This window comes from Corvus hawaiiensis, chromosome 2, assembly GCF_020740725.1.
Source record: "Corvus hawaiiensis isolate bCorHaw1 chromosome 2, bCorHaw1.pri.cur, whole genome shotgun sequence".
Taxonomy (NCBI): domain Eukaryota; kingdom Metazoa; phylum Chordata; class Aves; order Passeriformes; family Corvidae; genus Corvus; species Corvus hawaiiensis.
Window position 1 is genome coordinate 112,478,243 of NC_063214.1, and position 25,786 is coordinate 112,504,028.

The 25,786-nt window shown below is 39.9% G+C and overlaps 1 protein-coding gene across 18 annotated transcripts in view; it reads right to left on the reverse strand.

Moving 5' to 3' along the window:
• DMD (dystrophin) overlaps nucleotides 1-25,786 on the reverse strand; it is a 1,090,817-nt gene that overhangs the window by 8,807 nt on the left and 1,056,224 nt on the right. For 16 of the 18 annotated variants that reach the window (XM_048288642.1, XM_048288700.1, XM_048288689.1 and 13 more), the window contains 6 exons: nucleotides 24,183-24,248; nucleotides 22,815-22,880; nucleotides 19,571-19,729; nucleotides 12,542-12,785; nucleotides 12,070-12,193; nucleotides 8,011-8,103 (listed from right to left, as the gene is read on the reverse strand). In XM_048288642.1, coding sequence (XP_048144599.1) covers nucleotides 8,011-8,103; nucleotides 12,070-12,193; nucleotides 12,542-12,785; nucleotides 19,571-19,729; nucleotides 22,815-22,880; nucleotides 24,183-24,248 — 752 coding nt within the window. Of the gene's footprint in view, nucleotides 1-4; nucleotides 7,930-8,007; nucleotides 8,104-12,069; nucleotides 12,194-12,541; nucleotides 12,786-19,570; nucleotides 19,730-22,814; nucleotides 22,881-24,182; nucleotides 24,249-25,786 lie in introns of those variants that run through there. The other 2 variants (XM_048288778.1, XM_048288670.1) reach the window with 2 other exon arrangements.

Consider the following 25,786-nt stretch of genomic DNA (forward strand, 5'->3'; position numbering starts at 1 on the left):
GGAACAGAGAGAGGAAGTGGAATAATTATCAGAAAGAAAGGTAAAAAACCACACATGAATATATATTTTATACTGTAAAAGACATTTCAATTTCAATTTAGAAATTTAACATTAAAAGTTGCATTTCTGCTTAAACAAAGACCGAAAGTGCACTGAAATCCACTGATGATTCTGAGCTGATTTATTCAACAACAGTTCTGTAACCTGTGGCTTGGTTTAACCTCTCAAGAACACTTGAGAAAACTACTAACACCAATTTACACACCTGTCAGTTGAGAATAAGGACTGCAGACAAGATCTGAAATCACTTTCTGAGCATCCTAATTAGCATAATTTGAGTACTTCTAGCAATCAGTGTAAGTGGTAAAAACATTTCCCCCCCAATGTCAAATGAATTTATCCAGACACTTTACATTGTATTATGGCCTACATACATTGAGGTATGCATTGCTATACATGCTTATGTGTACACACATATTTCACACGGGGAGAAGTACACTGGAATGCAACACGCATTCAGGATAAATATATTTCAAAATATGTTTGCAACATGCTGACCTGCAAGCATGGTAAAGCTGAAGGGGCAGAGGGAGAAAACAGAGAAAAAAGTTCAAGTAAAAAGGGAAAAAAGAGAAAGTATCTCATCAAGTTCAAGTACTACCAAAATGGAGCCAATAATGGGTTTAGCTGAAAAGATGTTCCTAACAAGCCTTCACAGAAGACATACTTTGATCATGCTGATTCTTCTCAAACATTTCTCATAGCACATTTGTTTTAAAAAAGGAAATCCAGGTGTTTATCAGCAGCAGAAACTCCCCCCTGTCCTCCTTCCCACCACACAGCCAGTAACAGTAAGACGCTCGCTGTCCCCAGAAGCAGTGTCCCATTGTCACTGTCACACGACTGGCAGCTCTGCCATGGCCAGGCTTGCAGTCCTAGTGAGAAAGTCACTGCAGCAGATGCTGTTCAAGAAAGAGGATGATCTTTGCCCCAGAGCTGCTGTAAATGATGCAATTTTAAATGATGTGTGCGACATTGGGGAGAGAGACAGACACGTGTGGGAGAATACACCAGTCAACATAACAGTAACCTAATAATTGCTGTCAAGTTTTGCTCTATGGCAGCCTGCAGGAGAAGGGAAGAGAGGCAATAAACAGCTTTATGGGTATTTTACAAGTTGCAGAACAAGAGCCAACAGCAGAGCAAGGCTGAGCAGAGGCAGTACAGGAGAGGAGGAGAGGGCAGAGAAAGGAATGGCATCACTGACCAGCACGGGCCAGAGCCACAGCTCAGCCACAAACTCCAGGCAGTGGAAAGGGCTGAGGCAGCCTCTGAAGGCCTGGACAGTAAAGGTTGCCATTTACTGGACAGAGGAAGTTTTAGTCCCTTCCTGCCCCCTCCCTCTCCCCAGCAGCACACTTCCTATTAAAAATGATAGCAATATGTTTGATAACAACATGCTCTGCTTGTGGGTTTTTATTCTGCTCCTAAGGGAGTCCTCGACTTCAGTGATGTCTGTACCACACGTGCTGGTGCAGCACAGAGGTACCAGGGCTTGGTGGCCAGGAGAGATGCCACCTTAATTCTAAGGACTCCACCTCAAAGGCCTGCCTAACCTTCTAGGACTTACATGCATGTCTATATAGCCTGAGACCTCCTCTGGCACTTTTATCAGGAGTCATGAATTCCCTAAAAAATGCCTTCCAAAAGGGGAGATGAGAATATCTCACCAATATAAATCATGTAACAGAAAATCCTTGGAAAGGAAGATATAAAATCTGTTGCATACTTTGGTTTAGGTCAGCTTAAGGACTCCAGAAACTGCAGCATAGTACAGCTCGGTTTGAAAGAGTTCTGGGGCAGGAATGGGACCCAGCAGGAGGTTAGCTTGGGCCCACAGTTCAGCTTGGGTCAAGAAGAGAAAAGGAGCTGCCTACAAGCAAAATACTGGAGGTGTTAAGAAACTCCTTCCTGTCTGCACAAGCACCTACAACTGCAGCTACACAGTGTTTAATTTAAATCTACATGAGGCAGACTGGATTCTGCTTGGAAATGAATGCATTTAAAGGTAACTGGGGTAGCTCAGCACCACACAAAACAGCTGCTGAGGACAGTCTGTGGTGAGTAATCAGCCCTAGAATTTGTTAAATGCAGCAAAGATCCGCGCTACTACAGCAACAGCTAATTTCTTCTGGAGGAAGATTAAAAAGGGTTTAATGGATTTTATGTTATTTTCCTCTTTGCATATGAATGAATGCGTGTTTCTAAGTTTTAAGGCAAGGAGCATGGTTTGGCATAAATTGCAGAGGAAGAAAATTGTCTATATTGCTGCAGTTCTGATATGCAATCCGTGGGTGCCTAATTTTCTATTATTCCTGCTCAAATCAACATTTCCTGCCCTTACAAAATAGAAGACGTTTTCTTTTCTTTTTTTTTTTGGAAAGCTACATGGCATTGTATCACAGGCAAAGGTACACAGCAAGTGACCACATCAAACCTAAAAGCAGAGGCACCACCAAAAACTTCATGCAGGACTCTCTGCAGATCCAGGTCAAAACACAGAGCACAACGCAACTACTGCACTGCCCCTCTCACTGAGCTCAGGAAAGGGACAGGCTGCACAAAAAGGAGATCTGAGTCTGCAAAGAGCCTTTTTTCTCAAAATGAAAAAAAAATTCTTTGAAGTTTTGTTAAATTTATTACCATATTCTCAGTTTACACCAGAACTGAGTATTATAAAACAAGGAAGAGCTAGTCCACCCCACCACTGTCCCATCTCCAGAGAAGCTCAGCCGGATCAGTTCTGTTGTGCCAAAGGGGAGCAATGAGGGATCTCAGTTGCCTGGGCTCACTGTGGTGGCATGCAGGACCACAGCACAGAGAAGGTGACACAACCCAGGAGAGGCTGCGGTATCTCAACTGGAAGAGTATTTGCAGAATACTCCACAGTACAGCAACTCCAGGGTACTCTTCCACTTACTCAGTAAAGTGTGAAAAGAGAAGTCTGCATCATAAGACATTTTGCTGTCAGAATAAGAGAAACTGCATTATTTGCAGTGCTGAAAGTTGCTAGTTCCACTTAGGACATTAGTTCCATTCATGACAGAGCCTGGCTGATGTGCAAGTGAGGGGAGAAAATGTGACTGGTGTGTTTTAATGTGACTGAGATAAAAATAAAACTCCTAAAAAAGGGTGCTATTCTTCTTGTCATTCATTTATTGCACCACACCACAAAAGTGTTAAGCAATACTATGCGAAATTGTGAGGACCAGTGTCTGTCCAAATGTTCTCACCTTATGTCACAGCCTCTTAGCTCTTTTAAGCCATCATGGTCTTATTTCTAACAAGTTTTCGCTCCCACTTCTTCATTATCTCCCAGCAGGGGCCCAGCACTGCAAATCTGTGAAGCTCTCTCACCAGCTTCAGTTAGTTCAAGAACTTCTGCCCCTAAATTCCTCTCTGAGCTTTCATTCACAGAAAGCATTTGACATGAAACCATAACTGCAAAACTCAGCCTGGTCCACCACGAGAGCCACCTGAAGTGATGCAACTTGTTCGCCCTCAGTGCTGCAGGAGGGGTGAATTTGGCTTTGAAAATACTGGCCTGCCAATCTTACTTTCTAACTGTGAACCAATTCCCTGGAGATTTAGTAGTTTGAGCACAAATACGGCGTGAAAATGTTTTCCTCTGTGGCCCATTATAGAGCAGGGTCAAATAAACCACTGAGGTGGCATTTAATGGTAGATTTCCACTAAATGTCAGACCTCTGGCTTTGACATCTGTTTTGAGTTAGCACAGCAGCTGTTTGAAGCAGCTGCAGCAGTTGTGAATTTGCTGGGAGCAGCAAAGTAAAAGACGAGTGTATGGGAAACCTTTTAGATTAAAATGAAAGAAAAACTCCTTAAGGACAGCAATCATCAGGTATTCAGCAGAATTTCTCTCTCCAGAAATGAAACAGCTTTTGGCACCAACAGCCAGCTGTGCAAGGAGCAGGTAAGTCCTGGTCTCCTTAGGAAATGCCAAGAACTGCCAAAAGGTTAAACTGAAGAAACAAACAAATGAAAAACCCTATAAAAGGTGTAAGGTACGTAAGTTACTGCATCTGAGGTCTGCTTGTGCAGGTCTATGACACCATCTGTTTTACACTTGCTTCTCTAAAATACATTCAAAATGATCCTATGAAGCCTTGATGTCCTTTTAAAAACAACTCTGTGCACCAAAAGCTTGAAAAATATCATAATCATAAGGAATCTATCTCCAGGTGAGTGACAATTACTCCTACATTTTACTGCTTTGTTTCAGAACTCCAAAATAAGAGCCACTACTTGCATTAGTAAACTATCTCCCAACCTGAGCAAGTCTTACACTTCAGGTGCTTTTGACAATATTTAGGCTAAATATGTCTGTGACGCCCAAGTTCTGTGCACTCAAGCCCAGAAATTCAGTCCTTTTCTCTCTTCACCGCTTGTTCAGCTCTGAACTTTTCTCACAACCAAAGCCTTCAAAGTCCAATTTGCTTCTGTCTTATTGTTCTGAACTCCTCCAAGTTGTTATTCTAGTGGCAATAGGACACCCAGAATTATGTTCCTGAGGAGGCCTGCCAGATCCTATGCTGTGAGATGCTGATATTTAGCTTGAAATTTAACATGCTTATTTTTACAGGCCACAAAGAAAACATTTCATAAAATCATTAAGACTGGAAAGGACTTTTAAGACCATTGAGTCGAACTGTTAAGCCAGCACTGCCAAGCCCCCCACCAAACCAAGTCCCCAGGTACCACATCTCCATGTCTTCTAAATACCTCCATGGTTCCCTGGGCATCCTGTTCCAATGCTTGACAAGCCTTTTTCTGAAGAAATTCTCCCTAATCCAGTCCAAACCTCTCCTGCCACTACTTAAGGCCATTTCCCTTTGTCCTACTGCTTGACACTTGGGAGGACAGACCAACCCCCACCTTGCTTCAACTTCCTTTCAGGTACTTGTAGAGTGATAAGGCCTCCCCTGAGCCTTCTTTTCTCCAGAGTAAACCACCCCAGCTCCCTCAGCTCCTATATCACAGCCTATTTCTGAATGGCAGACTGGGATGACTGCCTTTCTGGTATTTTTTAATTCTACTTAATAGAATCAATATAAGAAAATGTATTGTTTATAGGCTGTGCTATTGCTTGTCTGGGTTTATTCTTGTGTTTCCCAAACACCTGTTGGAGGTAGGTATTCACACCTGTAACCTGAGATTCAACACACCTTGCAATGGAAAGAAACGAAATTTCACTTGTGCCACGCCTGAGTCCTTACACTCTGCCCTCTTCTCAGGCTGCTTTCACTCTTCTGCAATGGCACTTTCAGCTTCTATTATAGATTAGAAATCTGAGATATAGATTTGCACCTCTCAACAGCAAGAAGGTTCCTGATTCAGTAGTTTGTTGAGACCAATCAACTCTGCTTCCTTTTCTTCTTCCTGCAGTCTTGAAAATTTTAAATCAAATCCCTGATGTCTGTGGAATCTGACCAACCATAGCATCTTTCATGTCATGGTGCCTGCATGAGGCTGCAGCACGTCAGATGTTGGATGTAAGCTTTGTGTATACAGGTATCAGCTGAATTTAACTGAATTATTAAAATGGGAATAGAAGAAAACTTCAGTAACAGAAGTTTACATGAGCTCTCAGCAGCCTCTATCAACCAATGAATTGAAATCCATTTGCACTGGCTGTAGGGCAAACTACTTCTTCCAGAGATCCTGACCATTCCTTTATCTCAGCCAAAAGGAATTACACTAACCTGGTATTCATGCAAACACATCAAAACAGACATGAAGAACACAGAAACCTAATCGAGGTCCTAATCTCTTTAGCCAAAACCTGGTACAATTCCCGAAAAACTGAACAAGTTTCTCTCCCAGCTGGACTAATCTTTTTGTATAGCCCAAGAGAGGGGAAGAGGAAGATTCAGGCTCAGCCTGACAAAGTGCCTTGGCCAAGACCTTAAAGAGAAGTCCTGTGGGAAGCCTGGCTCTGCTGGGCTGTGCCTGCTCCTGGCTGCTGCACCAGGAGCTCCTCTCATGACTTGGCTGTGGGGGACTCATGTCAATGGCTGTGCCCCCTCCTCACTCACAGCCCTCCACCCAGATAGAGAGTATTTTTGTTCTCCATGGCTGCTATTCGGACTGGGAAGTATATAAGCTGCAATACCTCTTGTGGATGCCTGTGATCATCTACTACATTTTCAACACAGTCACTGAATGGAGAAACAAAATATGGGAATACATTCTTTCTGTCTAGATAAATGTCCACTTTTTGCATCATGAGAATGAAAATCTGAAGCTACAGCTTAATTTACAAAATTAAAATATTATCTGATCTTATGAATTTCACCTTTTTCCCTACTAAATTTTACATTCTCCCAGTTTGTTTCATGAAGCTTTTTATTTTTCACTAATAAGATAAAAAATCCTTTTCTATCCTCAGTGAGCAGAAGGTGATGTCTAACAGACTGACCTCTACCTATTTATTCTACATGGGAACTGAACCACTCTATTTCAAATATCTCATTAAATTTTGTTTCATAAATTGCTCCTATTTCACTGAAAACTAATCTTGTTTTTAAAAAGAAATACTGCCAGTGTCATCAGCTATGAATACAAATTAGATATCACATTTGGTGAATTTTTTTTCACATGGGATACCTACATCTAGACACATGTGACTGTGAAAGATCTATGTACAACATATTTACACAAATGATGGTCACTGATAAGAAAACACTGCCTGTTGTAACCTTGTGTACACAGCAACTTTAAAAATAAGTCCATTTTTATCCACATAGCAATATTAGAAAAGTTTTTCATCTGTTGTCTCTCATAGCAATTATCTAGGCAAAATGAGGGCTGGACCTAAGACTTTTTGACATAATGTAGAGATAGAGCTGAGGGCAGTTAACAATTTATTGTATTAGACTTTATTCAATGATATCTTTCTAAATGATTCCTTCTTTGGATCTATAATGAGATCTCATACAGTTTATATTGACTTTTTTCCCACTGCTCACAGATGGTGTCTGGTGAGAGCTGAACTTGCTTTGAAAGCAAAGGATGGAGAAAACCTGACTCCACTGGAAGTTTAGTACAATGGTGCATTTACCTCCTAAAGAAGAGCCCCTGGGTGATGTGTGAAGTCTGTGCAAGGCCCCTGCAGGGAGTCTATGCCCCCTGAAACCTACTTATCAGGCTGGCAATACCAGGACCTTCTCTTGCCAAGAGGTTCATGTCCGAGCCTCCTTTCACAGCAACAGCCAATATCCCGAACTCCCCATCTCCTGCTAGGGAATCTCAGCCATTTTTCTTGGCAGCAGAGTATTTTCTTCTGGGCTCAGAAAAGAATTTCTTGAATGAAAAAAGGCTGAACAAGTAAATCCTGGTAATACAAATGCTTATTTTTAGCAAACAACAGGAATGAGCAAAATAGAATCACTGAAAGAAATGCTGTGGCTGTATGTACAAGTGCAGCCTACGCAGCACAAACAAGCACCCCACTCGTTTTTCCTCCATGCCTCCGGACCTAAGGGCCACATGGTCGAGAACTTTGACTTAGAACTTTAATTTTATTTCAAACCACATTCTTGGAGAAAGATAAGGACAGAATAAAAATGTGCTAAGACATGTATTAAAAAATAAATCATCAAGGGGGATCAACCAAAAAGGAGGAAAACTGTGAGAAAAGGAACATGGCAAAAGGGAACCAAAGAAAATGCTTGGTGAAGAAAGAGTCTCACAAAGGCATTGTTTCATCCACAGATCTGGCAAGGGCTGCCTGTGGAGGTAGCTTAAGATAAGGAGGAACAGGCTGCTTCTCCACTCTAAACAAGACAGGTTTCTCTACAGCTATTGTTAAAATGAAAACAAAGAGCAGCAAAAAAACTTGATACCAAAACACAACCCCCTGAAAACATCAAGGAACAGAAAGCACTTTTATCTTCTTCCCTCTCATCTGCCCCAGGCAGCAGCGCTCACCTCTGGAGCTGGGGAAAGAGTTGTTCAGCTGCTCCATCACTTCCTCCAAACCTGTGCTTGTGTCCTGGGGAGGGCTGAGCAGCTCATCCTCGCCTGCAAAGCAAATCCACACCACTGCATGAGAGTCTGTGCTAACAGTCTGCATTGCCCAAGTCCTCCTCAAAGCTAAGGGTGTTCACTCAGACACATTTTCTGCTTAGTGTACAATAAAAATTTCAAAGGTGAATTTTGTTGACTGTTACTGTTCTCTTTCTTTACATGGATCTAAGGGAAAATAAACGGTGAATTTGAGACAATTAACACTATTTTAATTCATAAAAGGGGATTTAATAAATAATCTACTCTAGTAAAAGAAGTAGGGTATAATGTCTGCTAGGAGCATCTAGTTCCATATTTGACACTCATCGTTTCAGCTTCTCTTATTCTATTAATGGAAAAAAAATTGTTGTTGTGAGTGCTGCTGTTGAGCAGCTTTCTAATAGTGCTGGGCTCATGTTGGCACTGCTTTGCCTAGCTGTGCAAATCAGTAGAAACCCAGATTCTCATCTGCATCAGTATTAATATTTCTGACAGTTTAATTGCATCAGATTGGTGCTCCAAGAACACTCAACTGTACTGTAAAAGCGTTTAGCAGCAGTTTAATAAAGCAAAATACATTTCTCCCACTGAATAATTTCTATAACCTGATTATAGGGCAGCAGCTTAACGGGAAATTCAATAAATTTTATTTTTACTGGATTTTTTTGCTCATGCTTTCGTATAACTAAAATCTGTATGTTGTTTTTAATGCAGATCCTAGCCTCCAATATAAATAAAGCATCTGGGAAAAAAAAACACACCTAAAGGACGTACTTTGAGTCAGATTCTCCTTTTTTACTAGATGGCTTTTATCTCTATTAAAACACAAAAGCAATTTTGCCTGCTGCAGTAACTGAGTTACATACTTATTTTGAAAATGACTTAATGACCCTTTATTCTAACGTGTCTTGCCCTACTTGAGTAGGAAACTGTCTGATTTTCTGTTAACATTTACATTCTTTAAACGTTGAGGTGCTCCATGCTAGTGAAAAACCTAGAAAAAGGGATATTAAAGGAGCATTTCAGGGCTGCCTATATTTAAGCCAGGAGTTTAACAAGAGTTATTTCTGACCAAGAGTGATTTCTCCCACTCCAGCACAAGAAGTGGGATAGAGTGCCTGCAAGAAGCACTTAATTCATATAAATTATGGTCTTTGTATCAGCTTCTTTTATTCCATTAATGGTCTAAAAATAGTTGCTGAGGCTGCTTGCTGTTTGTTCAGCTTTCAAGTGGTGCTGGGTTCACACAAATCAACTCACACCATGAGTTACTTTTGCATCAAGCATTGCACTGACAGTGGTGTCTTAGCAAAGCAATGTCCTTGCAGCCTTTGCTGGATGTCAAGGTGAAAACTCAGAGAGAGATCTTCTGCTTCTATCCACTCTGAGGATTTCATCATCCTGAAGAAAGCCTTCTGGCCCTAAATATCTGAGTAAAAGGGCAGTGGTTCTGCTGTCCTGGTCAAGAACTGAAGACAGATACTGATTTCCAAATGTCCTCCTAAGTGTTGATACAAGCTGAATGGTGTTGACCCTCAAAAATGTTGTATTTTTTATTTAAAATGCATTAATTTTTCTCCTCATTTGGATGATTTTTTTCTGAGCATTTTCTTGTAAATGACAAAATGACACATCACCCAAGCAACTTGACAGAAATAAAGATACCTTCAGACCTCAGTCTCCTCTTTTTACCCAGAAGAGCCTTCCCCATCTGTATTTCTACAAAAGGTTTGGAGAGCCGAGCGAGTCTCAAATGTTCTGGTGGTACCTGAACAAATTAAAGTTCAGCAGCAGCCTCTTGCCTCACACACCTCAGAGAACCTCCTCTGCTGCTACACTGCTGGGGGAGAAAGGCCAAGGATAAGGACTTTCCCACTGGGACTCTATGATGAGAAAAGCAGAACCTTTCCACTTGTCCAGGTGTACTTCAGGTTAACAAGGAATAACTTCTCCTATTTGCAAATGAGGATTTGAGTGGGACGCTGTTGTTATTAAAACACTGCTGGTTGGAACACCTTTCACAGCAATCTCTCCTCGGGAAAGCAGAGAGACAGAAGTGCAGTGGGTCTCTATTCAAAGCAAAAAACAACTAAGGTCTAATTTTAAAGAGAAAAACACATAAAAGCTACCACTACATAACCTGAGACACCCAGAGATCCTCAGTATTTTCTCAAAAATTATGGCTCCCTCATTCCTGGGCACATAGCTGCTGCATGGGAGCATTATTTACACCACCACTCTGTTCCCCTTCACAATTCAGGAGTATTTTAAGCTGTGCTTCAGAAAACTCTCAGCCTAGCAAGCAAAGCTTTCTGGTGTGAAAGGAGACTTGACAAACTGAATTAGTTGCGGTTTATTAGCTTGGTTAGTAACTCTTTTTATAACTCCACTCCCTGCTGCCAACAGCATGGCTCTGCTGAGTCTCAGTACGATCCTACTGATAACAACTCCACATCTCACTGTCCTCCCACATATTGGCTCAATTGAACCAATGAAATAAAATCAAGTAATGTCTAAATATTTGCTTTAAAAAGTGTGAGCAGTTTGTACGACTCTGTTGTGTTAATCAATTAATTACAGTCTTGTGAGGTGAATGGGACTAATTTTATATTGAGTCAAATGAAAAGAAGTACATTATTGTATTTTGTCCCACTAAAGAATGAAATATTAAACTACAAGACTTCTAATAAGATGGCTAGGAAACATTGTCTTCCTATCTTTTCTTGTGTATTTTAATTAATGTATTTTATGTGATGAAGTTCATGAAATTTCTCCAGAAAGCTGATGCAAATTACACCACTAATACATTTTATCTACTCTATGTAAGGCATGTATAACAAAATGTTTCCCCACTGCTAATATGATTAATGAAAAGTCCATTTTTACTTTTCCATAAATTCCTGTTACCTGTGATTCTACCCTCACCCCCAGGATTTCAACTTAAGCATTCCTAAAGGTACAATTTATTTCACATTTTTTATTGCAGAGTGTACAGAACCCATCTTGTCATAGGCTGACATTATTGCTTACACTTGGAATGGAATAAAAAGCCCCCCCAAAAGCTGCATTTCCCACCACAACAGCAGTTCAGACACAGCAGAATGTCCCCTCCCATTAAATTTCTCACTGTCATTGACACTTTCACTATCAGTAGTGAAAAGCTCTCACTTAAGCCTCTCACTAATATATGTAAAATAAATTTCTCTGTATGAAGCTGAATATTACCATCAGACTTGAAACATCATCTTCTTGAAGTAATATAAGTGAAATCATTTGCTTAAAGATGTTGAAAAGACTGTTTGCTTTTTTACTGGAAGAAAATCCTTGCAATTTGGTAATAAATACTTACTAATTGTGTAACAGACAGGAAATTAGGAAAGTGCCACAGGGCAGTTAATAAAAGCACCAAAATAATAATTCCAGCCTCCAGCTACAGAATATTACTTAACCTTACTCCACAACTCTTATAATGTTCATTATCACATCTGATGTGATACTTAGAAAAGCCACTAGATGAGCACTTCCTGTGAGTGACAGCTCCATCCTACTGATTGAGCCACAACATATTAAAAATAAGATCACATCATTTAACATGGGGATGACTAATCATACATTTAGTCTCTTAGCCATAATTAATATTATGTACATTTAAATCAGTCATGTCATGCTTAATAACTGAAAGTCACTCTGAATAGAATAGTTAGCTTTTCAGTGGCATTTCTTTTCAGAAGTCAAGCCCTGGCTGAACTTTGTGTTTAATATCAAAATTTCCAAGCTACTGGCTGCATCATGATCAAAAGAAAAGCCTGAATCATAATGAAGATCCAAAGTATAAACAGCCAGATGACATCAAAGACCACTGCAAATGTCTACTTCATTTCATTTGAACTAAACAGAAAAGTGTTTTCTGTCTTTAAGGATTTTCTTCTGGAAAATGGGACATAATTATTTTTTGTGACAACCTGAGCTTCGTTATCTTACCCATGGTTTCTGAAGTCTGGCTGCCAACTACACGAAGAAGCATTGGCTGACTGCTGCCTGACCTCTGCAAAGAGGTAGAAGGAGATGACAGTGTTGTACCATTCACCTTGGCATCTGCCTGTGGCTGAAATAAAAGAAAAAAGTAAGACATTGCTATTAACAACTCACTACTTTATACCTCTGTAATTTTTATTTATTCCATGAATACACAAAATTTTCAATCTGTTTTTAAGTAAATTCATCCATGCAACCAACACATTTTAATTCTGAATAAAACAAGGAAGAAGCCTAAATAAGAACACTGAAACCCGATTCCACATTCTCATTTGCAGCCTGTAAAACAATTTTGTACTTTTTTCTGACTCACCTCTACAGATAGGATTTCTTGGTATGTTCTTGTTATTGATAACACTTCACACCCTGTTTGGAAAATGACTGTTCAGAGACCTAGAAGAAATGCCTGAGGACTCACCTGCTCCAGCAGCTGCCTCAGCCTGTGCAGCTGCGATTCCAGCTGTTTGTTGTGATCCTCCAGGATCTGCATCCTGGCTTCCAGGCGGCCCTTGTGCTGGCGAAGCAGCTTGGCTTCTGCAATGAGCTCAGCATCCCGGGGGCTCTGCGGAGACACCGGCATCATCTCCGGTGGGGACGGCAGTGGAGACAGACCTTTGTGGTCATGCTGCTGCTTCAAGCGGTCATACTCTGCCTGCAGGTTCCTGTTGGGAAGTGACAAGGGAGCAAAAGCTGTATGGCTCCTGTACAGGGCAGTGACAAGGTACCTCCTCTTGTGTGGTGTGATGTGTCTCACTTTCAAGGGCTCACCTGCACCACCTGCCTCTCTTTCTCCTGAATCCACGTACCTGTGTGCTCACTCCTTGCAGATCCACACGGACCTGGTATTAGAGGGATCTGTGGTTCAAAGTTGCCTAAAGGCTCTTGGCATCATCCGAACTCACAACTGATTCCCTCCCAGGGCACCCAATGCAGGAGGCTCCAGACACCCTCCAGAAGCCAGGTATGGTCTGTCCTGAGCTCAGCCCTCCCTCAGCTTCCTGCCCTTTATCCTTTCCCAGAAGTGGGACTGCCAGTTCCCTTCCACACATGGCTACACCTGAGGAGTCATCAGTGCTAAAGGACTCAGAGTGATCAAAGCACCTCACAAACACTAAACCAAAGCGGGTGTCACCTGGCACCTGTTACAGATGAGAAACCTCAGAGAGGCAGCCACACCAGAAGTCAGAGCAAAACACAGAACTTGGCTGTCAGTCAGGTCATATCACTCTCCTCTCTTCAGATCTGCAAATGCATTTCCAGCCTAGGGCTAAAATTATCAATTTAATATGAGAAGAAGACAAATTAGTGACCCACTCTGTTAAACTGAACTGCACTAACTTTTGGTGCTATAATTTCCATCTTCTTTGTCCTGCCTAGAGTGCTGCTGCAACTTGATGGCACTGCTAAGCTTGTTCTTTTATTCCGTGAAACTCCAACTTTACTCCAGTAAAACACTCCATAGATTAATACGAACTATAGTGCTCCACATGAAAAAAAAAAAATCTACCAAGCAGGGAAAGCACAGAAGGTAAGAAATTGAAACCTTGTTAGAGATAACAGTCCAAAACCGCAAAGATAGTAACTTGTAGCAGAAACTTCATAGGCAAGGGAGGCCTAACAAACTACACTGGGATTTTGTTGCTAGGATGTTCCTTTACAGTTTCCCAGAGGGGGAAGAATGGCTTGATGCTCTGATAACTGCTTACTCATCACAAGCAGTGACCCAGATTTTACTTTTTCCAACTCGCTCTTATTTGAGGTTGTGAGAACAGACACCTTTTGCCAGTTCTGCCTGCAAACCACAACACACTCTGACAGTTTGGTCTGGAAGCTTAACAGCACCTCAGAAACCTCCCAAAAAATACACTTATGAAAGAAGATTATTGTGACCAGAACAAGAACTAAAGCAGGACGCATCATTTCACATGGGTGAGAAAGCAATGCCAAGGACAAAGACAAGCCACTGGCTGTTATTCAGAGGTCTCTGTGCTTCTCAGTAGCTGCATGACGGACACATCCTCACCTGGGACTGTGGCAGCCCCCACAACACAGTCCCTAAGGGATGTCTGACCTACATGATCCCTCCTCTGCAGAAGTTCTAAATTATTAAAAAAAAGGAGTAATCATTCTTAACTTCAGGCTGTTCCAAAATTCAGGCTGTTTCAAAATTCAAGACTTCTTCCTCTAAAACCGACACGTAGAGGGACAACTGTGGAAAGGTTATATTTTCAAATTAAGTTTTTTGTTTTAATGAAATACAGAGTTTCAAATTAATGAAAATTATCTGGACAAAATGGACTATCTATACTGGGTATAGATATAGTCATGAAAGTTATGCCTTCTGCCTGACTTAATGCCTTCCGATACTTCTAGCTGAACAAACCAGTGAATAATTAATACAAATACAAAAGGGAATAGGAATGAACATGACAGCAGTATTACACACGGGGTTATTGCTGACTAAAGTTTATACAGGAATGATCATTAAGCTTGTTTTTCACAAAGTCTGTAGATAGTGGCTATCACTACCCCATGAGATTTCCCAGATGTACAATAGAGGCAATACTCTACAAACAGCAGATTCAAAAGTTTGAAGTGCTGTAAAGCAAAAGATAAAACATCACCCTAAAGGAAACGAAATAAATGCACGTGGTCATACTTACAAACATAATCAGATACCTTGCTACAAAGAAATCTGCAATTATCGCCTGTATCGATATAGAGAGGTCCTTCCAGTAACTGTGGTATCGAAATACAAGTAAGGACCAGGGAGTAATTCTGATAAAAATCCTTTCATATCTGATAAAATATAATTTAAAAATATTTCTGAAAGCCAATGGAAAATAAAAAAGCATGTAAAAGATATTGCATATTTTCCAACTAGAGGTATGTCTGGATTTAGGAGTTCTGTAATTAAATACTGTAATATTGTTGGAACAAAGGAATGTAATTTTGAAGGATGCATACGGGTTTGCCCAGTGCACCTGTATTACTGAGTTTTCCAGCTGCACCTTTTCAGACCAGCTACACAGTCCTTAGTCCAGAGAACTGAGATTCATCGTAGCTTCAGAGCCATAAAAGTGATGTGGAGTGCACACAATCAATAATATCATAACTGGGATCTAAACATATAGCAATGAAGAGTTGCATTAACATAATAGAAGAAAGCTGAACATTAAAAAAGAAGGAAAGAATTTGAAACCTGCTGTAAGAACATCCTAAGAGAGAGCAAATGGCTCTTATTCCTCCCTCTGGAACAGTTTTAAGCTGTGTGGTGAAAAGGACTGCTGCTGTGAGCCAGGCAACCAAGGCACTGCTCACAGCCCTCAGGCTCCTGAGGAGAGGCATTCTCCGACACTTTCAGCATAAAATGGGACATAAGAGAAAGGGGAGATAAAAACATGCTCCTCTCTAAATGAATGCAACTGAGCGAGCATGGGCAGTACATGCAAACCTCACCTCCCTCCACCACAGCTCAGGCTGGGTGACTTTGACATCTGGCTGTCACAAATAAACAAACAGTGCTGCTGCATCTACTCATCAATGGGAAAATGAACCCTTTTTCAGTAAGAGAATATTAAAAAAACCCCCATATATGCCATTTAGAATGCTTGCAACTCTTTGAGGCATTTATGAGGAAAAGTAACATAGGCAGCATGCAGTGTAACCTTGATTCATGCAGCTGTAAAGAGCTGAGTAGTAAAGAGTGCATGAATTATTAATCACATCTATCACTGGCAGCATTAATTGCCTGGTGACAGAAATCCTAGTGGACCCTGTTTGCTGAGTAGTCCTCTCAAAGGCAATTGAGAATTTGTGAATTCATGTTATTTCTCATCTCCCTACAGAAAACCAGTGGTCTGAAGAAACAGACAAAGCTGGTAATTGAACCACCTACCCCTGCCCCTCACTAGTGTGACAGTGTTTACTCACGATGCTTCACATTCAGAAGATCTAGTTCCCCTTCTTCAGTGCCAAAAAAAATACCAATAGGAGCCACAGCATGTTTAGAAATGCATCACTTTCTTGCTGTTGGCAACTATACAGAAAGAACTTATGTGAAGACGCCATTCATCAGTCTTCAGATTTGAAGGAACACCACAGCTACACTGGAACAGGGCAGCTTTGAGATTCAGGGTGTCAGTGCTTTCTCTGGTGGCACACAGCCCACTGCACTCCCGCTACAAGTCAGGAAAGGCAAAGAAATGGCTAATAGCTCCTGCTGGAGATCTCATTTACTTAGCTCTTGTTACAGGACAGCTTGGAGCTGTGAGGAAGAGGATAGAACATGAAAGAAGTCTTCCTCTTATGTCAGAGACCTTGATTCAACTAAAATATTAGGAAACATCCACTTTCCTGACTCATGAAAATAGCAGGAAAGTATTTTAATTCTTTGCAAAAAGTTTTGACTCTCTGTCACTGCAGAATCATGTGCTTTCTATTTAATGCCACTACAGTACATCCTAGTCAGTATTACCTATCCTACTGTATAACCTATGTAATGTACTGCTTTAGATGGACAACAAAAACTTAACTTGACTCTCTCTGAAATACACTCACTCTTGAGGAAATAGTTTTTGAGAGGGTTTTATAATTGGATTTTTGTTTTATATTGCAATACAGTAATGATGCCTTACATAGCAAGATTGCTTTTTGTCTGTTGAATACAGAAATGGTCTTATCGCCATATTCTGTGTGATGCAAAACTCAGCATAAGCCTGAAGACCTAAAACTCAAATAAAACATTTTCAGCCATTGAAAATATTCTCTAAAATGCTCACATTTTAACAAATATAAATTATTTAACAGTCAAATCTTAGCCATACATTATTTAAGGAAGTCATACTTACAAGCTACAGAAGCACCAAGGTCTTGAAATGCTAGCAGATAAATAATGAATATCTAACAAGAGGTCCTTGGAACTGACAAAACCCCAGTCAGAACCATGTCACAACTAGGTTAGTTTGTAAGTTAGAGAATGTATTTCAGAAGAATTCAAAATAGGCAACAGAGCTTTTTAAACTGTCCAAAAGCAAAACCTCAGAATTACAATTTCAAAGAGTCTTTTTCATTTAAGTAACAAGTCAAGATGGAAATATTTGGAGGCCAGAAAGTGCAGCTGAAACCCAAATGGAGGTCAGATTTCAATAAACAGCTCAAAAGATACAAAGCAAAAGAGAAAAGGGCTTTTTTGAAAAGCAGGAAACCGTGGCGAGCAGAAGAAAAAGAGAAATGACAATGAGGTAGGTGCTCCCAATATCACAGCACTGCTTCTTGTTGGTACTTGTGGCTGCTCTCCCAGGAGCTGCTGAGAAGTGACTGCATGCCCTGCCTCCTACTGTAAAAGTGTACAAGACACAGCAGAGAGAGTTAAACCTAAGTTATCAAAAGTTATCACAAGTGTATGCAACAGGAGTTATGTCAACACAGGCAGGAAAGGACAACTCGTGCACCACATCCAGCTCAGCCACAAGGAGATGCACAAGGGAACAAAGGAATGTGCTCATCCTGAGGCAGTAACAAAAGGTTACACGGAGGGCTTTTTAGGATCTGCATGGGAAGGAAGATGTGTTCACCCACTGGAACTGGATTCACACAAGGAGTTAGGTGTCAGGTTGCTGACTGTCCTTAGCAACAGCCAAACAAGGTTTGCACAAACTCAGTGGTGGAGAACGACTAGGAAATAGAAATCTAAACGGACAAGACTGTTTTTTAAAAGTAGGTAAGTTCTATGAATGGCTCCTGGCTGACCCTGTCTTAATAGCTTATTTTTCTAAACAGGAATCAGTGTTTCATCCATAAAATCACGGTCATCTGGCTGTGACAAGCAACCAGGACAACAAGAACTTGTTCACTTTTCAGCAGCTACCTTACATTTTACATCAAAGTTATTTATAGCAGCTTGTAGAAACAAAAGTCATGATTTTGTCATCATCAATGAAAATCAAGCAGTGTGACCTCCATGCTGTGAGACAGAGACAGAGCTCTCTGTCCCTGCTGTGTTGAGCACCCACAAAAGACGAGGCTGCCTGTGGTGGCATCCCATCCATAACTATGCCTCCAGTAGTACAAATGAGAAAAACAAGCTTACAGACTACAGCTCTAGTTTAATGCAGGACTGGAAAACTTCAAACCAGGTATTTTTAAGGTGTAATTCCTGCCAGAGATCTTTTACCATCCCTCTCAGTAATTGCTAAATTAAATAAAGCCCATGTAGAAATTTGTGGCATAAACTCTCAAAGGGTTTTTTAGCTTATTTAGGTATCTAGCTCCATGTTATACTGGTTTTCATATACTACCTTTCTAATCTAAAACTAGTGTGCTTTAAAAGTCACCCTCCTTTCTGCTAGGTAGCTTATTTTCTATACAGAGAGAAAACCATTACGATTTTTTCCTTCTTTCATGACTCACTACATAATGTTTAAAAATGTAACACCCATCTCCTGAAAACTAAGGTATCTTATCATCTGTAGCTACTAGTTATTTCTTAGCTACAGTCCTGAACATGCGAAGTATGATGTCTTATTTCAAAATACTGATTTTTCTCCACTTTAGAAAGTACTTGGGCTTTATGTGCTACATAGTAGAAAGTCTGTGGTTTGTTTCGAACAAAATTTCCCTGCTGTTCAGTGAGCAAGAGCATTGTTTACTACAGTTTTCTGTGTGAAACATTTTCCTCATTCTTGATCCCTACAATCTTCTCCATTCTCCCAAATCCTCCTGACAAAATGTCTGTGATGGAGCCACTGTAATTGATTAGCACCATCCAAAGAAGACTCATACATGGTGAGAAGATCTATGACACTGTCAACTCTTGCATTATTTCCTTGACAAGCCTAAGGCAAATGATTAGTGCATTAAACCTTCAATGTAAGCAGAAATACCTAGCTCTTACAGAAGCAAGGAAAAAAAGAGCATGAAAATGCCAATAGACTGTACCATAAACGCTGAAGATAGTAGAAGACAAACAAACCCATGTTTTTTTGGTAGAACTAAACGATTTCTCTCTTACAGTCTGGTTTCGGTAGTTCACAGTTGCAATTACAAATCTTCCAGGGTCAAGACCTCCTGGTTTTAGTGCTGATGGCCCAGGACTCTAGAGTACTGTATAAAGAGGACTGCAGTGCTGTGATGCCTCAAGTATGCAGTTGGGGTTTTTTCATGGTGATTAATGAAGATAACTTCAATTAAAGTTGAAATTAGAAGTGGTAAATGATACTTTGTATTGAAAGACTAAAGAAATGGCAACAAGCGACACCACACATAGAGAAAGAAAAGAAGACCCAACTTGTACCCACTATGAAATTACTTATTTGCCAGAAGAAAATGCAGTTTTGTAGCTCATTTATCCCTAAAAATGCTACCAAATGGAATTCCATCTAACTGTACAGTATAATTATTTTGCAGACTTTTTACTTCGAATTCAACAGCTGGTGGCATAACCCACCTGTTTTCCTCCTCCAGGTCTGCGAGGATTCTCTCCAGTTCCCCTCTTTCCTCACTCTCCAGAGAAATCAGGATCTGGGCAGGGCTTCGGGGCTGGCTCAGGGGGGACTCCTGGTTCAGACTTTGGCAGTAGTGCTGGATTAACAAGTGTTCATCATCGCTGGAAAACACAGGAGGATAAAACAGGCTGTTCTCTTCCTCCTTTTTAACTTCACAGTGAATATGAGGAGATGATTCACTCCCAGTCTCTCATTTCTTACAAAGAGATTTGCTGAACTCTTTGTAACCAACAGCAGAGAAATGCACCTTAAAGCAAAATCTGCTGACCTGTTTCACTGAGTCTCTGATAATTTCCCTTCTCTGCAGAGACCACCTCCCTCCTTCTCTGCTTCTCAGACACTTAAAGCCAAGTTTTTCAACAGCTGACAATCTCAGCTCTCCTCTTCTGACAAACTTCAATTAGGAATTTGCTTGCAAAAAAAAAGCAATCTTCTGCTGCCTGATCTGCATTGTAGAAGGGTATTCAAGCAAGGGCAATGCATTTATTTTTGTACCTACAAACTCTCCTTATGTAATAAGTGTGTGCTTTATTTACCTTTTTTTTCCTATAAAATTCTAAATTAAGTAAACAAAAAAACCCCCCTGAACTAATATAATGAAAGTATGTTATTTTCCACTCAGATTTTTTTTTTTTTTTAAATTTGAAAGTGATGTACGCTGTCAGAATACAAATATATTCTGTTTAATACATATGATCTCTTTCCTTATTTCGACTGCCCCTGAAGCTGTCTGCCATCTGAAACAGAAATATCTCAGGAAGAGGAAAGGAAATACAATTCTGAAGACACTGATCACCTCCCAGAACTACGTGGACTGTTTTAAATATGGTTTAGGTGCTCAGGAGACGCATCCAAATCCTAAGCAATGCAACTTACACCAGCAGTCATTGAGGAACCATGAAAGGTTTCCTTTGACACCATAAGACAGGGTCAATAAAAATGACACTGCTGTTGGAGATCTCATATAACAAAATAATTCAGTCTAGTCAGTCTAGCTTTTCCCTGTTATGTTTCTAAACCAGAATTTAACAGGCATTTTGAACAGCTGTTATTGTTCAAAAATTATAATTTTCCTTGTTTTCATTTTGTTCCTGAAAATGTTAATGATGCAATTTTATGACTGCAGAAGTGCCAAAGCAATGTAGAGCACATTAACACTGGTTCATGAAAGAGAAGTATTAATTTTTCACAAAAGGAAAGGCTTGCCAGTTCCTAAATTTATACTTTTCATGAAGCACTTCAACTGTGATTTCCTTCAAACCACTGCTTTGCATTTATAAATATTCTTACGGATCTTCAGTGAGTTAACAGTGAACAAATGACATAACTATTGAAGTATAATGCCACTTTACAAGCATACACTTTTTGTGTGATTTTCAGCCTACACAGATATTTTATGCATCATTGCAGTGACACTACATATTGAAATGTTTTGGGAGATATATATATATATATATATATGCTGTGATTTTATTTCCCTCTTTCCTTGTTTCCATCTATCACTCTACCTGTACTGATTAGCCAAATAATCCAAACCCTGCAAGAATAACAAGTTAAGCATAATCTGACAAGCAAAACTGAAGTAATTACAGTTGTGAATTCATGGTAAGCTTTGATTTACCTTCAATTTATATCTATCTGGATAATGCTTCTTCCAAAATTCAAAATACACAGATCTATTCTCATTTTAATTGTACAAACTGAAGAACAAACTGGACCATCACTGTTTAACTTATTAACTGAATCATGCCAGTACAACTTCTAATTAAGCGAAGAATGAACTGATCAGTAAGACCAAAGTGTAATACAAGAGATACTATGTATGCATGATTTCTGTGACAAGGACACTGGAATATTTCAGTGGGACAACACAAAATTCCATCTATTAGAGCATTACTACTATACCTAACAATACAAACTTAACATACAACTTGGAAACAAACTTCTCTTTAACTGCATGAAATCATACTGACATTACATATATATTAATTTTGAGGCCCATTTTAACTTTCTCCTTTTTGAACCAATATATTTAAATAATGTACTTGTTTCTAGAGGGGATTTTCTTTCAAAACTGGTAGGCAACAATCCTACCAAGTCAAAAGAGAAACTATTTTGAAACAAAGAAACAGCTTTATCACTATACAAGAACATTCTGAGCTCACAGGCTCAGAATCAACCTTATAAAATGCTATTCATTTGGAATCTCAATTTAAGTGAATGAAAATTGGCCAGAGTTCTGTGCTGTAAAGGACTGCTACAAATTTAGATTGTGCCTGAATTTTCAAAAAAAATCCATCCCTTAAACTGTGGTAAGGATGAGATAATACAGAATAGATAAAAACACTTTTAGGTAAGTCGGGGTTTACATATTTGATTGATTTAGAATCCATGCTATGGCTTCTCCTACACAGGTGATGAACGAAGACCAAATTTTCAAACACACCCATGATGTAGCGGCTTTTGTGCTGTCTTCAGAAGCATTACTCACAGTTATTTCTATGTCCTTTCATTCAGAGAATAAGCAAGACCAAGAATATATCAGACGAGAACCACAAAGGGTCTCAGTGAGACATCAGATTTAACTACTTCTTAAAAATCACAACTTTTATTTATAACTTTACATTTGAAGTAATACAATGAATGTTTGGCAGTGATCTGTCCAACTTACAGCTTACTACTCCTAATATTTCACAACAATGGTCAGTCCCTCCTTCCTTACATTTGCAATGAATTTCAGGTATTTGTAGACCAAAAATTTCTGTTCAGCCTCACTTCTGTTTTGTATGACACTTTTCCCACACCAACATTTTCTAGCTTATAGCAATTTAACCATGATTAAGCTTGAACTAAGATAGAAGGGGGTTTCTGTGTCTTTGTCCTTAGATCTCATCAGATGATGATCATTGTTTTGAATATGGAAATTATTTTCTGAATAAATCAGTAATTTTTGGAAAGAAATTAGTAGTTTTAATTTTGAAGGTATCATTTGTTGTATAAATTTGGTACTAAGCTATAAGCCATTAATCCAGATACTATGATACAAATTGAAAGGACATGAGTACATCATTAAATTGAACCAGATGTGATACATGTCCATGCAAATTCAGCACTACAAAATTTCATTACAAGTTATTAACCTTCCCAAGAAAATACTTGTCAAAACCATGAAAACAGCCTACTTACATGCTCTCATTAGGTGAAATACTGTCATTTAGGTAAGAACCATTGGTGTTCTCCATTTCTGCTAGCCTGTGGAAAAATAAACAAGACTCATTAAAAACAATTATGTTTTTCAGTAACTTTCTTTGTTCTAACATTCTGGAAAGAATTAAAGAGCGTGATGTTTTTGATGAATTTGAAACTCAAATTAATTTACACTCGCTGTTGATTACCAAAAGGTTTTGCAATAAGCTATCACAAAAGATTGTCACAATGGCCTGGCTAAACTCACTTCTAAGTTTTCAACCCTTTTGCTGAGGTTATATTCCAACTTCTCTTGATTAATTAATTCCAAAATCAAAGAAAAGCCTTAAGATGCCAGGGGATTACACAAATTGCTTTGTACCTGGCAATGTCATCATCAAAACTGTAAAGATCAGTCATTTCTCATTAGTTTTCACACTCAGCCCCTCCTAAATGGCCTGCATAATTCATAAACACCTCTCCTGATCAGGTGATATTGGAGGAGACAAAGAGGCCAGAATAACTACTTTTCATTACCTCAACCCTTCAAAATGTACTTGCTTGGTGGAAAAACATTTTCGTATTTGTGCAAGTAATCCATTTTTTCATTATTAAGAGCAGTATGAAAGCACAGAATTGAACTAAAGCAGCGATATACCACTATTTTAATCCTCCAAATCAAGGAGAAATCTTTTTTTGTGGTATTTCATGAAATAAATTAACATTATAATGACACCTGAGATTCATGTAAGAGTTTGGAGGTTTCTGCTCTTCCCATTTTTACTATTACACCAGGGTCCACATTAAAAACTAAATCCTATGCAGAATCATAGAAGGGTTTGGGCTGGAAGGGGCTTTTAAAGCTCTCCAGTCCAACCCCCCTGCACTGAGCAGGGACATCTTCAGCTAGAACAGGTGGCTCAGAGCCCCATCCAGTCTGACCTTAAATGTTTTCAGGGATGGGACATCCACCACCTCTCTGGGCAACCTGTCCTCAGTGCTTCAACACCCTCATTGCAAAAATTCGTTCCTTACATCTAGTCCGAATCTGCCCTCTTTTAGTTTAAAACACTACCTCTTGTCCTGCCACTACAGGTCCTATTAAAATATCAGTAACTGAGTGCACAGCTTAACAAGGACCCCATGGGACCTAAAGACCAATTCTAACCACACAGGTGCTCTGGCATGCAAGTTAGGACAGGCTGGTTAACAGCACCCTCAGATGATGCTCTTGCATCCCAGAGCCTGGAAAGCAAAACCCCAAATTCTATGTTCCTTTAAGAAGTGCTCAGGCAGCCTCTAGCTCTTGTTTTTTTCTTTTTAAAGTAATTTAGAGAAAATCTGCCTAACGTCCAGCTGGTCTCATACCTGCTAGCATAATGTTCAATGCGTGAATGAGTATCATCGTGTGAGAGCTGAGGGGACGAGGCAGGCCTATAAGGCAGAAAACACTGATTAATCACAAACAATACCCCTTTAAAAGTAAAAAGACACTTAGCTATGCCTATACCCTCACATCTCTATGCCTTATGCCATGTTTGATAAAAAGCAAGTTATAACTCCAGGCGCTGTGTGTGCCTCCTCAAGCCATCGGTGCAATGTTTTGTGGTGCCACACCAGGGATTTTGACCATCTGCAATCCGTCTGTTGCCATGATTCTTCTTCATACCAATTCCTAAAGAAGCCTTTTCCAAAGGATTTATAGAAGAGCTTTCACTCTGGTTTTCCCTTCACGCCTGCCTCCTTTGTTGGCATTTCTGCTTCACATGCAGCCCTGCACTGGCTGCCAAAGTCCTGCTGGGAACCTGTCCTCTGCCTCCCACCCTGCTCCAGTGCCTGCTTCCAGCACATCCCACTTAAAAGAGCCTTTAGGGATTACTCCACAAGCAGCTAGAAATAAATACAAGAAGCATAAAATGTCTGAAATGAGCCTTTAATAACACACTGCAGACACTGATAATTTGGCCTAGTGTCTTTCAAGAGTTGCAATCTCAACTGTAGCTCACTGTGTCATACAGGGGGACACTGTCAATTATGTTGGGTTTTCTGCCTTACAGATGGTATGAGGTCCTCTTCAGTTTTTTGTCAATGAAAAAATTTATGGGATTTTTATCATCAATTATTGTTTCTTACAGCCTCAGCTCTGGAAAACATCAACACTAAATTATGTTGCCCATGCAGTTCAGAGAGCACCCTTTGCTGCCACGTGGGATTTAGCCAATCTACATGTATTGGGAGGTGTCAGACTAACAAAAAGTGATGCAGCTTCCAAGTTGCATGGCAATTTTATATTTTTGCTAAATTTCAACTGCCCTTTATTCCATCTCTGCTGACTCTCCTTCTGGAACTCCTGATGGAGGAAGGAGTTTCTCCCCATTTTAATTTGCTGGATACTGTGGTTCAGGCTGGGACTGCCCAACAGTGATTGCACTGCATTGCACAAGCAGGCAGGTTTTGTATTTACTGGTTATAAACCAAAACTGTAGTAATCTTCTGGTTTGTGAAGTTCCCATGTTAGGAGTTTGACAATCCTGCCATAAATCTATTAGACTTGTCAGCTTCCAGGTTTCTAATCAGCCTCCAAAAGGCTCTAGATTAGGGTCCTTCTGCATTCATAGAACTGTATGCTGGATACACAAAATTTGTCATCATTAGTATCTCTTCTGACACAACAGCAAACTTTTTCCTCTTTAAGACATTACAGGCCAAGTATAACAAATCTCATTTTGTCTGAAATGAGCTTTGGCCTCTACTTCTACTCATCACATGTTCAAGCATTACCACAGCACACCAGAGGATAAATACTCAGTACACAGAGTTCCTCAGTGTGGCAGAGATTCAGTGGATGGGCAATTGCTTCTCTGTGACTTGATATCCTGTTTTGTGTAAGAATGTGTACAGTACAGGGAAGGGAGGGAAAAAGGCAGCAACTCTTTTAGAGCAGCAGATCACAGAGCAAGATCACAATGGTT